We start from the raw sequence: 14,992 nt of genomic DNA, 5'->3' as shown, positions 1-14,992 counted from the left end.
ACAATGTGAGCTCTGCAAATTCTGCATAGAGTCTGATAGGGATTCCATCACACGTTGTAGCCTTGTGTAATTTTAGTTGTTTCTCAGTACCAATTGTGCTGATTGTCTACAAGGGGCATTTGAAAAGTCCCTGCAAAAATAAAAACTACTTACTTGTTTGGGGTAAACCTTTTTTATTTTTCGACATAGTCTCCTTTTACACTTATACAATTCGTCCAATGCAGTTCTAATTTGTTCATCCCTTCCGAATAATAGAAATTGTCCAAGTTTGCAAAATAGCTATTAGTTGCTGCATCACCTCCTGGATTGAATAAAATCTTTGTCCCGATGGCCATTTCTTCAAATTGGGGAACAAATAGTAGTCAGAGGGAGCCAAGTCTGGATAATAGCAAAAGAGTTGGAACCCTATTTCCATTAATTTTGCGACCACAACTGCTGAAGTGTTTGCTGGTGCATTGTTATTATGGAAAAGAACTTTAGTGGTCCAATCGCTGGCGTTTTTCTTGCAGCTCAGTTTTCAAACAGTCCAATAACGATGAATATTATGCACCTGTAATAGTTTTACCCTTTTCCAGATAGTCGATGAGGATTATCCCTTGCGAATCCCAAAAGACTCAGCATAACCGTTCCGGCTGAAGGAATGGTCTTCGCCTTTTTTGATGTAGATTCTCCCTTGGTAACCCATTTTTGAGATTGTTATTTGGTCTCGGGAGTATAGTAATGTATCCATGTTTCATCCACAGTGACAAAATGATGCTTAAAGTCCTGCAGATTCTTCATGAACAGCTGCATACCATCCTTGCAACACTTCACATGATTCCGTTTTTGGTCAAGCGTGAGCAATCGCGGAACCCATCTTGCGGATAGCTGTCTCACTTCCAAATGTTTATGCAAAATATTATGTACCCATTCATTCGAGATGCCCACAGCACTAGCAATCTCACGCACCTGAACTCTTCTGTCATCCATCACCATATCATGTATTTTATCAATGATTTCTGGAGTTGTAACCTCCGCAGGGCATCCAGAAAGTTCAGCATCACTTGTGCCCATATGGCCACTCCAAAAATTTTGAAACCACTTATAAACTGTTCTAATCGAAGGTGCAGAGGCACCATAATGTTTATCAAGCTTCTATTTAGTCTCCTGGGGCGTTTTGCCTTTCGTAAAGTAATGTTTAATCACCACACAAATCTTACGTTAGTACTTTGGTGGCTCAGGCGATAGTCATTATCAGGATTGACTGGAGGATCGCCTAAGCTAAAAACCCTTGTGTGCATGCAGCAGACAACCTTCTATTTAGCAGGCTCTGATGTTTAGTGTCAATATGGCCCATTTAGTGGGAACCTCTGGGGACCAACCCTCAACCTCCATTGATAAACCCAGATAAGGCTAAATTATTTTTTGTTTTCATTTTAATAAAACTTTAATTATCACTTAATCATAGTAAAAATTGTATTTATACAGTTGTTTTACATTTTTTATTTCCATAGTTTTTGAAAAATTTCCCGTCCTTCTGGAAGGACCTCAGTCGTATATACACATGCGCTTAATACAATGTCACTAATTTATTACTTTTGTATGGACGAGTATGAAACAAGATACATTACACTGTCTTGCAGATTTTTTTCTAACATATTTTTTGAAACAGGATCTAGTGGCAAATATGTGACGTAATGTTTCAGTTTATAGTGTCTAAAATCAATTTGTGATTTAAATGCTCATTCTCTTTGCATAGCAACAAGCCAGTTTAATTCCAGAATTGCAGTGACAATTCGACAAAATGCTTTGTGGTCCAATTTACCACCATAAGTGTCATGAGGTGTGCTCGTTCACATTGACAAAATGTGTAGTACCGTTTCTTACCCCTGATAGGTACTCTGTAGAATGAAATATTTTGCTCAGCTCTACCAGTTTCACCCATAAACTTGTAGTGGTAAATGACTCTTGGTGGTTGAATTGCTGTCCATCTTTTCTGCTGATGTGAATGTCACATTACTGGACAACTTGCATAGCATCAAAGTTTGTTGACTGTGTCACCATGCTGTCACCATTTGATGAAGCCACTAACATATTGGCTGAACTGTCAGATCTGAAGTCTAATGTCACTGTCTCTGTATCCCCCCCCACCCCACCCCACCCCTTCTGTAGATCACAACCTGTAATAATTCTGTTGGCTCTTATTGTACCTTTGACCTGAATATTTCTTAGATGCAATCCACATAGTAGATGAAATGAAGTAAATAAATACAATCTGCAAGGTAGCTTTTCCAGCTGATTGACAAATGTCATGACTGCTCTGTAACCAAGGCCATTGTCAGCATATTTTTGTGGAAATATATATTTTTCTGGTAATGTACTAGCATCCTGGTATGGTTCAAGCCATGTCAAATATCGATTACTTGGCCCGCCACACCAAAACTTAATCCTGTATCTTATAGGTTTGGCTTGAATAAACAGCTTTGCCCCATGCTGTACAAAATGTTTTATCTTCACATGTGTACTTATGTTAAGGCAAAACACAGAAAAGCAGAAAACAATATATTTGATTTTTGTGTGCTTAAAACTAATGTACTTCTAGAAGAATGTGCTTGAAGAGGCAGTCATTGAGGTTATATTGGGTATGCAAATACCCATATTACTCTTTACTAGATCAATATGACATTCTGAGAGAATATGTGAATAGCTATTTCTGTAATACATACGTACAGAGGGAAGTTATATTTACCCATCAACTAGATGGTCAGGCAGATTATCCACTTTCAGCAAACAAAGTTCTCATACACTCAGAATTATGCTGATTCTACTGTGGGAGCCAAATGTTGTTTTAAACAGTATATACTGTTGTCTTCAGTTGGAAGGTATAATAAAGAAAGTAGTAAAAGAAGTTCAAGGCTCTTCTGCAAAAATCCCTCCTGAAGGACAACAGCTGTATCTTGGCTAATCGACCTCCCTACCCTTTTGTTCTTGCTTTCCAGCATCAAGGGCCACATCAACTTTCCCAACAGGTGAAGCATGTCTCACTGGATCAGTTTCAATTTAAGTAGAAGATATTTGTTGGTTAAGGGATGGGCATAATGGCCCAAATTGGCCCTGATCCGTTCTCCCCTGTGTATGGCCCCTAGATCTACCGGTGACACAAATAAGTCATTGGGTGAGAGGTGATAAATCTTGCAGTTCATCCAGAGGAGAGGTTAGCAATTTCCTAGTACATGACTCTCACTAGTTAGCCTAACACACCCGTTCTAAGCAGCTTCCAGTGACTCGACAGCAGTTAATGATTTTCAGCCACTTAGAAACAGCAACAAACTCATCCCATCCCTGAGAACAGTATTCACATTGGGGCAGCCTTGTGGTTCTTAAAATATTTACCTGAACACTAAAGAAGTAACTTTTAATTTGCTTTGTTGATTCTGTTTTAATTTCAGAACATATTAAGGTATAAGGGTTGGAAGTTCTTTTTAATATCCACACTAAAAGATTTTAGTTTGTGCTCTAGCAGGAGAAAAACCTGGAATAAAATTTGCAGGTTCCTTGAAGGTAACTTTGTCTTGAATTTTGTCAATATTATCTAGCAGTTTCGTGTAATAATGCCAAAATCTGTGCTAATGTGTGACATGTATCAACAGTGTACACTGCAGTGTAATGGGGAAACTTAAGTGGAACATAATTTTAGAGTTATAATACTTACAATTATAATATGTGCAAGGCACACCACAGCAACTGACTTCATGACAGCAGTTTTTATGTATTGATAATAAAATTTCAAACATTGCTTTAGAGGAAACAGGTAGTTGTGTGGAAATATTGCACTATTGGTGAGAAATTTAAACTATAGTAAAGAGATTTTTTTAAAGATATTGCTTTTATGAAGGTGATTGATTACTAAAGGTTGAATGAAATGATTCAAGTCCCTGAGATGGTTGCTGCAGAGTTAAACCTTTACAAAACCCATTCAACAAAAATTTCTGTGTGAAATTGCCATTTTTTTTTTTTTTTACATCTCTGTTTCTGTAAATGCTCACTGTAGACAAATTACTTGGTCAACTTATGAGCTGTTGCTGTTTTGGTAATAACAAATGACGTTTTGGTAATAACAAATGACAAATTTTAAAACAAGAGTAATATCACTTCTTACCAATGCCATTAGCGGCATGAGTAATTTGTAAAAATAAATAAGTAAATAAAGGTGAATTTCGTAGGATGAAGTATTTTGAATTGTGGAATTTATTGCTGTAATATTTTCTTCGCTTTTGAGAGAAACACCTTTTGCCACTGTTTCATTGATTTAGCAAAGATGTTATTGTGCCTACTGGCATAAACGTAAGCAAAGTGAAGTATTGTAACCATCAAAGAAATTAACTGCTAATAGGTAAAATATAAAATAAGTCGAACTATACTTTATTAAAAGAAATTACTCACTAGGGGTGATTTGTTGAGATCCATCAATCATATTTGTTCACACTTTTCTTCTTGTTTTTGCTATGTGTGTTATATTTTTGTATAAACAAATGGAAATCACTGGGAAAATACTTAACGTTAGTTTCACAGGCATAAGCCTCCTGCTTTGCCTGTACTGTGTAATCCAATTAAAAGTTGTCTCTGTCTGTCACTCAGTCTTGAAGTCGGTTTATTTGTGTGTGTTTTCCAGGATGATGTACACTCATCTGTAAACAAAACCAAAACAGACACAACCTTTTTTAAAGCACTGGAGGAAGCAAGAGATGCTCTTAAAAGATATGTGGAAATAAAAGAGGCTCGTGATGCTAAAGTCAGACCATCCATTGTGAGTAGCTGTGCTTAGTAAGATTAAGATAATCACTTGTTCCTATCTTACATGCTAACGGATTGTTTTTAATTTTAGAAACCACCATCATATATTCGCATCAAAACCAATAAACCAGTTGGTAATGTGCGGCATATGGAAGGTGATGTATCAAACATGACACCTTGTGATTGTGATCCTAAATCCGAGAATCCATGTGGTCCAGATAGTGATTGTCTTAACAGGTGAGTACTCATGGCTACAGTGGTAGAGCCAAATTTTAATTAAAACATTTGGTACATTCATTGTATAAAAAAGACCTTGATGCTGTTGCTACACTGAGAGCCTTTCCTTCAGAACAAGTAAGGTAGTGGTGTCTACATTAGTACCCTGTGAATTACTGTAAAGTGTAGGAAGAGGGATATATTTAACTGAAAAATATATTAAGGTTTCATCTTTCTTCATTCATAGCTGACCATAAAAAGTATGATTACGTGATATGAGCTGCTGTTTGTCTAATTTTAGCTTCACAGTCAGTGATGCCTAGTAAGCTGACGAATGTTCATAGTACCCACTCCATAAGCCATATGTTGGAGTTTCTTAGGTTTTTGTGAGATGCACATCATCTCTTGCAAAGCACATGACAGTTAAAATTTCTCAACATAGTGGTTACTCAGCCTTCAAGAAATAAACTTGTGATTTTTGCACCCTTCCTTTTGCTAACACTTCATCTCTTCTGTTAGTCTCGTTACATATAGATGGCATATAATAGAGCAATAGACCTTATTGGAGCTTTAGTTGAGGAGAGTAAGACAGCGTTGTAGAATATCTCCAATGTTATTCGGTCAGTACATTGAGCAAGCTGTGAAGGAAACCAGTGAGAAATTTGGAAAGGGATTTAAAATTCAAGGATTAGTGAAATTTTTGATTCTTCGCTGATGACAGAATTACGTCATAGACTGCAAAGGACTTGGAAGATTAATTGGATGGAATAGATAGCGTCTTTAAAAAGAAATTACAAGATGAAAAATCACCAAAAGTACAGTCCACTGAGTACCGCCTGATAACTGATGAGCTATTCTTTCACTCAGGCCACGGAACTGATGTTCCAGGAACTCAAATGTCTGAATAAGACCTCATACTACCCTACCTGTGGTGGTACACTAGCTTGCCAGACCCTGGTGTACTATGGCAGAGCTGTGCTGACAGCACCATCAGTGCTTCTGAATTTCTGAGCTCGGAATCATCGTGACCGTTTCACAGCCCGATTACGTGCCAGCAGCCAGTCTGCCGTTGCATTGCCCATAATGCCTTTAATCCAGATGCACATTACTTTTGACCCTCTTTTGGAAGTTGTATATTTTCTTTCTCCAATATGTGCTTATGTTTGGTTGGCAGGCGAAGCCTGTCACTGTTGTAAATTAGTTTCATTTATGACTACTTTGGAACTATTATATTTGCGTGTGACATGTTACACGAGGAGAGGTTCTCAGTGTCCATTTCTTGCACTATGTGATGATATCAGCTGTCAGGAGTTGGAGTATTATACTACAATTTTGTGTTTGTGCATAGGATACTACTCGTTGAATGTTCACCATTGGTGTGCAGAGCTGGTGATCGTTGTGGCAATCAGTGTTTTGAGAAGAGAGAATACCCTGAACTGCAACCATATCTCACTGAAGATCGTGGTTGGGGCCTCAAAACATTGACAGATCTCAAAAAGGGTCAGTGAAAGTGTCTTTTGTTTAACATAACATCCATAAGAAATATGACTAGTTCTTAAACTCATTTCTGCTAACTGATAATGTAATGTGGTTGTAACCTGATTTCCGAGGGATACTTGGGATGATAGTAAAAATATTTCAGAAACCAAATTTTACTGTTTAAGCACAAATTATTTCCTCATAAATTACTGCTCTTGTGTGTTTACCGTTTCCAGGACAGTTTGTTATTGAATATGTTGGTGAAATGATAAATGAGGAAGAATATCGTCGACGAATCCAACGTAAACATGAAGAAAAGGATGAGAACTTTTACTTCCTTATTATAGACAAAGATAGGCTCTTGGATGCTGGACCCAAAGGGAATGTTGCGCGGTTAGTACTATACACACACAATAACATGTACAATAGATGTAAATATGACCAATTTTTTAAAAGAACTCATTAACTCACATATCATCCTTCCTTTAATAATAATAATAATAATAATAATAATAATAATAAAACACACTGCGGAGCCTTTCAGCAGTGTACTGTAGAAGTAATGTATTTGCTGACCATATTTGATGTATGAATACAGTAGTCTGTCAACTGACTTGGTGTTAATGGTTTGCCTATTAATGCAATCCATTTGCTTATTTCCCCATACCTCTCACTATCTATTTTGTATTGAATGCAAAAATATTTTATCTGTTAAATATGTGTTTTATAGGTTCATGAATCATTCCTGTCAGCCAAATTGTGAAACTCAAAAATGGACAGTAAATGGTGATACAAGAGTGGGTCTTTTTGCTTTGCAAGATATTCCTGCAAATACGGAATTAACATTTAATTATAATCTGGAGTCAATTGGGACAGACAGGAAACCCTGTATGTGCAGAGCACCAAACTGCAGTGGTTTCATTGGTGTTAAGGCCAATAATAACAAGGTGAGGAAAAAAAAACTAAATTATGTCTTTATTGTTCAATAAAGTATTCTATTTTTCCTTTGTTACTAATACCACCATGAAATGATGTGAAATGTCATTTAGTTTTTGTAGCTAACAGACTGGTCTTGAGAAAAGGGCCTTAATTGCTGCTTTTTTACAGATCAGTATGTGCACAAAAAAAATATTGTCACCAAAATGACACTGCCAGTTCAAGTTACGGAAAACATGATTTCCTGTGGAAGTGCTAAAGTACTCTCTCACGTACACATGGTGAGAGGTGGAATGATCACATTGAGATCACTTTTAATCCATGTGAATTCATTCAGGATTATTAATGCTTGTTTCTTTACAGCACAAAGATCTATTGTCTGACAAATTTCTTTTTATAATTTACAAATACGAGGGTCAGTCAAAAAGTAATGCCTCCTATTTTTTTTTCTGCGTTTAATTGTCAGGAAATTTAAATGCAATTACATAGGTTGAAAACCACAACATTGAGGATCATTTTGTCATTTTTCAATGTAATCTCCGCCCATCTCTACAGTTTTGGTCCATCTTTGAACAAGGGCATGTATCCCAGCACGGTAAAAATCACAGCTCTGCTTCCTAAGCCATTGACGCACGAATGTTTTGACGGCCTCCTCATCTTCAAAATGAATCCCACGATGAGCTTCTTTTAGTGGCCCGAACAGATAGAAGTCTGATGGTGCCAGGTCAGGGCTGTATGGGGGATGAGGCAAAACTTCCCATCCAATTTTGACAATCTCGTCAGAGGTGTGACGACTGGTGTGTGGTCTTGCATTGTCATGCAAAAGAAGAACATCTGCCATTGATTTTGTTGGGCGAACTCGCTGAAGACGTGCTTTAAGTTTGTTGAGGGTTGTGACGTATTGAACAGAATTTATTGTGCATCCCTGCTCCAAAAAATCAACCAGAATCACACCCTCTGTATCCCAGAAAACTGTTGCCATAACTTTCCCTGCCGATCGCACAGTTTTGAATTTTTTCTTCCTCGGTGAGCTTGTGTGACGCCACTCCATTGACTGCCTCTTTGATTCGGGTTCAAAAAAATGCACCCATGTTTCGTCCCCGGTCACAATTTTTTTCAGAAACTCATCTCCCTCCAAACGGAAGCGCTGCAAGTGTTGGGAGGCTATTGTTTTCCTTGCCTCTTTATTCTGATCGGTTAACATTCTTGGAACCCACCGTGCACAAACTTTTGAGTACCCCAATTGTTTAATAATCGTGATCACACTGCCTTTACTAAGAGAAATAATGCGACACACTTCATCTGCAGTCACCCGACGGTCACCAGGAATGATGTCATCAACTTGCTGAATGTTGTGTGGAGTCACTGCACTCACCGGCCTGCCGCTCCGCTTTTCGTCAGTCAACGGTGTTTGCCCTTCAGCTTCCTTACAACGACGAACCCATCGTCTAACAGTGCTGACATCCACTGTCACAACACCATACACCTTCTTCAGTCTTTCATGAATGCGTATGGGCGTTTCACCTTCTGCATTCAAGAATTCAATCACACAACGCTGTCTCAAACGAACATCGATGTCGGCCATCTTACAAACTTCTGCTGTGCTGCCACCTGTTGACACAGAAAGTTACTACTGCAGTGGATTGCAGAAGAAGGTTTGAGGAATGGCGCCAAATTCAAATTTTTCACTTAACTTAATTTCTTTAAGTAGAAAAAAAATGGGAGGCATTACTTTTTGACCGACCCTCGTACATAATGTGTGACACTATTAATTTTGCAATAGTCGATAGATGCCTCCGAAATAATTGGACAGATTATGTCTTTCAGACCGGTATGCAGTATACTGTTTCGTCCAAGCACATCAAAACTCATTACCTACTTCACGATGTGAGGCAACTTTCTGTGTCGCCCAATACGACTGAAACAGTTTCTAAGGTCTACATGCCAACAAAGCAAATGGTAGCCTCATTCAACTGTTGTGCTGTGGGGAAACAAATAGTCCACAAATGCTTATAATTAAAAAACAGATGAATTAAAGCAGTTCATAGAAGGTTATATTGTCCGTACTTGCACTTATCATGAAATGAGAAGCTGTAATGGTATCGGGAATGCGGAATCAACACCGACACCAGTACTTGCAAGATGGCCAGTTTTGCTCCAGAATGGCATGTGCAGGATCTGTGGGCTGAGATATTTCAGTACCACGGCAAGCACAGAGTCAAGACTGATTACTCAGTGACAATATTCTTTATTAATGATTGCTTCCATACAGGAGGTCAAAGATTGATCAAAGAGCTAGCCATAGCTAGCAGGAGCTGTATGGGAGTGCTGAGGTGATGGAGTGCTGCCATGATGTAACAGTGGCTGGTGATGTTAGCGATGTGGACTCAGCTCAGTAACCTGTTAGCTTACGGCTGAACTAGTTCATTTGTAGATGGCTGGCAAGGGCATGCAAATGCTCCATGTCAAACTCAAAAGATAATCTCAGACTGGCTGAAGTTTAGGGGATGGCTTCACCTCAATGGTACCAGTTTGAAATTGTGATAGTTTGTCATGGATGAATGACAGCTTGTTCTAAATGTAGAAAAATATTAATTAATGTCGATGAGTAGAGAAAAAGATCTTGTAACATTTGAATACAGGATAAGGGATGCTGCTTGACACAGTAACATCAGTTAAATATGTAAAGCGATATGAAGTGGAATGAGCATGTAAGGTAGCAGGGAAGACAAGGGGTAGACTTCATTTCATTGGAAGAATTTTGGGACAGCATAGTTCATCTGTAAGAGAAATGGCATATAGAATGCTGGTGCAAACCATTCTCAAGTACTACTAGATTGTTTGGGATTCCCGCTAGATCAGATTAAAGAAAGAGATCGAAGCGGGTCAGAGGCATGCTGCTACATTTGTTACCAGTAGGTTCAGTCATTACGGAAGTATCACAGAGATGCTTCGTGAAATCAAATGGGAATCCCAGGTGGAAAGATGATGATCTTTTCATGAGGCACTGTCGAGGAAATTCCAAGAACTGACATTTGAGGTTGACTGCAGAATGATCCTAGTACCCCTGACATACATTTCACGTAAAGACCACGGAGATAAGTTGAAAGGAATTACGGCTCATATGGAGGCTTGTAGACAGTCGTTTTTCCCATGCTCTGTTTGCATGTGAAACAGGAAAGGAAATGGCTAGTGGTGGTACTCTCCGCCATGGACTGTACAGTGGCTTGCAGTTTATGGAATATTGTCATGGAACCAGTAGAAGTTGGAAGTCAAAGTCCTAGTGCAAGTGTTGCTAATGGGTGGATGGAAAGCATTTATATTCACTCCAGCTGGGGGTGTTGTGACAAGAGTCTGCTTCCAGTCGTGTAGTTGCCCAAAGAAGCTCAGCATTGTGCTAAAACATGTAGTAATCCAGTCCACTGCTACTGTGGAATACTACATTCCAGAATGCTATGCCTGAATTTTGTACGAGGCTAGCCTGCATACCCCTTTGCTAATTGTGATGGCTTATGGGATACTGACGCCACAGTATCTATACGCTCCAGGACAGACAGGAAAACAGAGATAAACCTGGAAATTTTTTCATACCCGGAAATTTTTAGAATTCTGGGCATTTTTCATTATTTTAGTTTTCAGTTAAATTTTTGTAGTTTTGACTGATAAGAACTGATATCTAACACAAAAAATTACTATAGTGTGCTACTGCTACTGCAGCCTAATACTGCAGCAATAAAACATAAACAAGAGACCAAAATAAAACTTTAGTTGCAAAGAGAATGCACCATTTGCAGCAACTAAACAAAAGTGTACACACAAGTATCTGCCGATAGCAAAATATGTTAAAAGGTTTAAAAGAAAGTCTGTGTACATTTATAATAGGTCGCAGGGAAACACTGCAAATGGTGGTTTGAGAAGTGTAGTGGTGGTGTGAGAAACATTGTCAAAGTAAATTTTCTTTTAGGTAAGATGAATTGTGTTAAGTGTGAGAATGTGCAACAAATTTCTCAAATCACGAAGCATTTGAATCTCGTTCTAAACTGAACACTTTAAGGACCAGCTACTCAGCAATGATGTTGCTACTGTCTGACTACATCACATGTCCTATGCTCTAAATATCTGCTGCCATTGGCTGGCAAATCATGTGACATGAGCTGTGACTGGCTGATAAAAATGGATTGAAATATTGATGTCAGTGATTCAGAAGTTACCGTGCTGTATTTGATGGAATTCATGTTTATATTTCCCTAATACAAAGATATGCAGTGTACATGTTGCCATGCATAAAAGATCTTTCCAAAACGCCCCCTCCCCCCTAAAGTGGTGAGAAGCTCTACACCGCTGTATAAAATCATTATCACTCAAGGATTTGTAAGTTTTATAGCACCAAGAGAAAGTGTATTGTCACTCAACATGGAAAAAAATGTTCTTTCACCCTGGTTATAGTGAATTTTCACCATAGAAAAAGTGTTTTTTCACCTGGGGAAAGAAGTGTATTTTTAACTGGGAAAATACAGGATTTTGTTTTCTTGACCATGTATACACCCTGCACCACAACATTTCATCCCACTTTTGGAGAATGTCAGGCTGTTGCTGAACATGTGAGCTACTAAAATAACATGGTATTGTTACATGGTCTGGAACACCAGTTCTGCACTGACGCGCCCATTCAGTGCAGCTATGAACTTTCAAAGAGAAACAAGCATAGTGGTATCAGTTGTATTATTCAGGTTTTTTATTGTCTTCCGTGCCACCCTGTCCCTCCCCTGCCCTCCCTCCTTTCAGTTAAAAAGGATTGTCAGTTAGATGTAGCAGAGGACACATTAGATTGAGGGTCATAGCAAGCCGAAAAGTCTGTCTCGGGTCGTAGCCTCTTGTCGCAGGAAGCCGAAAAGTCTGTCTCGAGATGTCACACAGAGTCCCATTAAACAATACCCCATTGTTTGGTAATTTAGATAGTTCTGTTCCCCTTGAGCTTCCTTGCTCACAAAAGGCAGTGATCACTAGGATCGAGTCATACAATAAACACAGCCAGTGAGGAACTACTTTATGAAAATAAGTGGGTGGCCGGTAAGGATACGTAGTTTGCATCCTCCCACATCTGTTTCACGAGAAATACCCCCCTGCGGGCCTGGGGGTTAGAATAGGCCCGAGGTATTCCCGCCTGTTCTAAGGGGTGACTAAAAGGAGTCTTACACCTTTCGGCCTTTGTGTGACGGTCCCCTGTAGGGTTTGACCTCCATATTTCAAAATTTTCCCGAAGAGCGAGCCAATTGGAGAAGGGCGCCTTACATGGTGCATAGAGTCCATCGTGTGTTGAGATCTTTAGCCCACTTTCTCATCGTAGCATTGCAGTCCCATCTCTTGGGTGAGGACACCTTCCTGGGTGCATTTTCCTCCACCCATTATGCAATGTCATTTTCTGTGCCGACAATGACCATGGAATGCTTTGCACCTCATATCCAGTATGGTAGCGAGACCGTTGTGGTGGGGCCACCATGTACCCTGTTGATTGTAGCCCCCTAACTACACGGGGATCGCTCTGCTGATGCCTGCGGCATTAACTCCCCATGTATGCCAAGGAGTAGATGTCCGTCACCCTGGGGCATCGGGACGCCCGGCAATGGCCATCCTGCCAGGTGGCCTTTGCTGTGACTGGGTGGCACCCGTGGGAAGGGCCCCTGGTCGGAGTGGATGGAATCAGGGCGGATGATGCGCAATGAAGCGTACCTCATCATCACTTGTTGGTGATCAAATGCCAGCAGTCTCTAAGCGTTCCAAGTCTCAGTACAATGCAAGGCAGTATGATCCTGATGGGGACTCCTTTGTCTCACTGAAGCATCAGTTTTTTTGTAGAGCATTCAGAGGACAAGTTTGGGGAGGTGGAGGGCTTGTCCAAAATGCAGTCAGGGTCAGTCTTGATAAAAACGGCATCCTCTGCCCAGTCATGAGCGTTACTTGCTTCTGATAAGCTGGGGGATGTTTCCATTACCATCACGCCTCATAAGAGCTTAAATATGGTCCAGAGTATTATATTCCACAGGGACCTTCTTTTGCAGTCCGACAATGAGCTGCACACCAACTTAGAACGACGAGCAGTTCGTTTCATCCGGCGTGGGCTTCGGGGTCCGAGGGATTATCAGGTTGCCAATGTTGCCTTCATCTTGACCTCCAAGGCTGACACAGTACCCGAGAAGGTCAAGGTGATGTCTACCGCTGTGATGTCAAGCCATATAGCCCTCCCCCAATGCAGTGCTTTAAGTGCTCGATGTTTGGCCAAATGGCTTCCCGCTGTACTAATAGCATCACATGTTGATATTGCGGACGTCCATCCCATCCCAATACTCCATGTGCCCCACCTCCCATCTGTGTCAACTGCGGAGAGCATCATTCCCCATACTCACCAGACTGCAGGATTTTACAGTGGGAAAGGAAAATCATGGGATACAAGACCCTACACTGAGGCTAAGAGAAAATTAGAGCACCTACATCCTGTGGCTATGACCTCCCCTTATGCCGCTGCTATGAGAACAGTTGTAGCCCCATCAGTTTCATGGGTTCCAGTCGGCTGTGAGCTGGAAGACTACACTTGCCCCCTTGATGAGGGGGGGCACTTCCCTCCCTGTTGTTGCTCCCACAACCTACCTCGGGAGCACTGCCCCCCCCCCCCCTCCCCCAAACCATTGGAGACACCAGTCCTCACTTCTCAGCCAGAGAAGCGTATGTTTTCTTCAGCTCCTCTCACTAGGAAGGGGCCACTCCCTTCCCAGGTGTCTGCTAGTGGAAAAGATGACACCCGCCATTGGCTGAAGTGTCCAAAACCAGCTGGTCGTAGGGCTAAACAATCATCGTCCGCCCTTGGGACAGAATCAGTGAAGCTCTCTAAGCCAGAGAAACCCAAGGATCAGCAAGAGAAATCCAGAAAGAAGACCCCGAATACCATGGCAATTGCAGTGGCACCCACACTGCCGCTGTCTACAAGCTCTGTGCATGAGGATGAGGTGAAGATTATGGTGTCTGCTGAGGCCCTAGATCTCGCCAGACCCTGAGACACAATGGATATAGCCTTTTCAGGAAATATGTCAGTGGCAACAGGTGGCCCTGAAGTGTAGACCGCCTCATTGAGTGTTTCATAACATCCCAGTCTCACAATCACTTCTTCCTCCAGTGGAATTGTTTCATTTTTTTCAACCACCTGGCTGAGCTATGGCAACTGTTAAGCATTACACCTGCTTTCTGCATGGCCCTCCAGGAAACCTGGTTCCTGGCAATGTGGTCCCCTGCCCTTCACAGCGACGGGGGATATTACAGGAACTGTGGCGAATATAATAGTGTGTCAGGTGGAGTTTGCATGTATGTCCTGAACTCGATATGTAGGAACCTGTGCCCGTTCAAACTCCTCTCGAAGCTGTGGCTGTCAGGATATGGACGGCGCAGGAAATAACTGTCTGCAATGTATATTTCCCTCCAGATGCTGCAGTACCCCTGAACGCATTGGCTGCAGTGATTGATCAACTCCCTAAACCTTTCCTACTATTGGGAGATTTTAACGCCCATAACCCCTTGTGGCGTAGCACCACGCTTACTG

At 40.8% G+C, this 14,992-nt stretch overlaps 1 protein-coding gene across 2 annotated transcripts in view; it reads left to right on the top strand.

Annotated features, from left to right (window-relative positions):
• Nucleotides 1–14,992, top strand: part of LOC124787948 (histone-lysine N-methyltransferase NSD3) — a 123,492-nt gene that overhangs the window by 78,242 nt on the left and 30,258 nt on the right. For both annotated transcript variants that reach the window (XM_047254947.1, XM_047254946.1), the window contains exons 12-16: nucleotides 4,652–4,786; nucleotides 4,865–5,010; nucleotides 6,338–6,489; nucleotides 6,705–6,861; nucleotides 7,199–7,415. In XM_047254947.1, coding sequence (XP_047110903.1) covers nucleotides 4,652–4,786; nucleotides 4,865–5,010; nucleotides 6,338–6,489; nucleotides 6,705–6,861; nucleotides 7,199–7,415 — 807 coding nt within the window. The remainder of the gene's footprint in view (nucleotides 1–4,651; nucleotides 4,787–4,864; nucleotides 5,011–6,337; nucleotides 6,490–6,704; nucleotides 6,862–7,198; nucleotides 7,416–14,992) is intronic.

This window comes from Schistocerca piceifrons, chromosome 3 (assembly GCF_021461385.2).
Source record: "Schistocerca piceifrons isolate TAMUIC-IGC-003096 chromosome 3, iqSchPice1.1, whole genome shotgun sequence".
Lineage (NCBI taxonomy): Eukaryota > Metazoa > Arthropoda > Insecta > Orthoptera > Acrididae > Schistocerca > Schistocerca piceifrons.
Note: the sequence above shows the minus strand (reverse complement) of the source record. Positions and strands in the feature narration are given on the sequence as shown.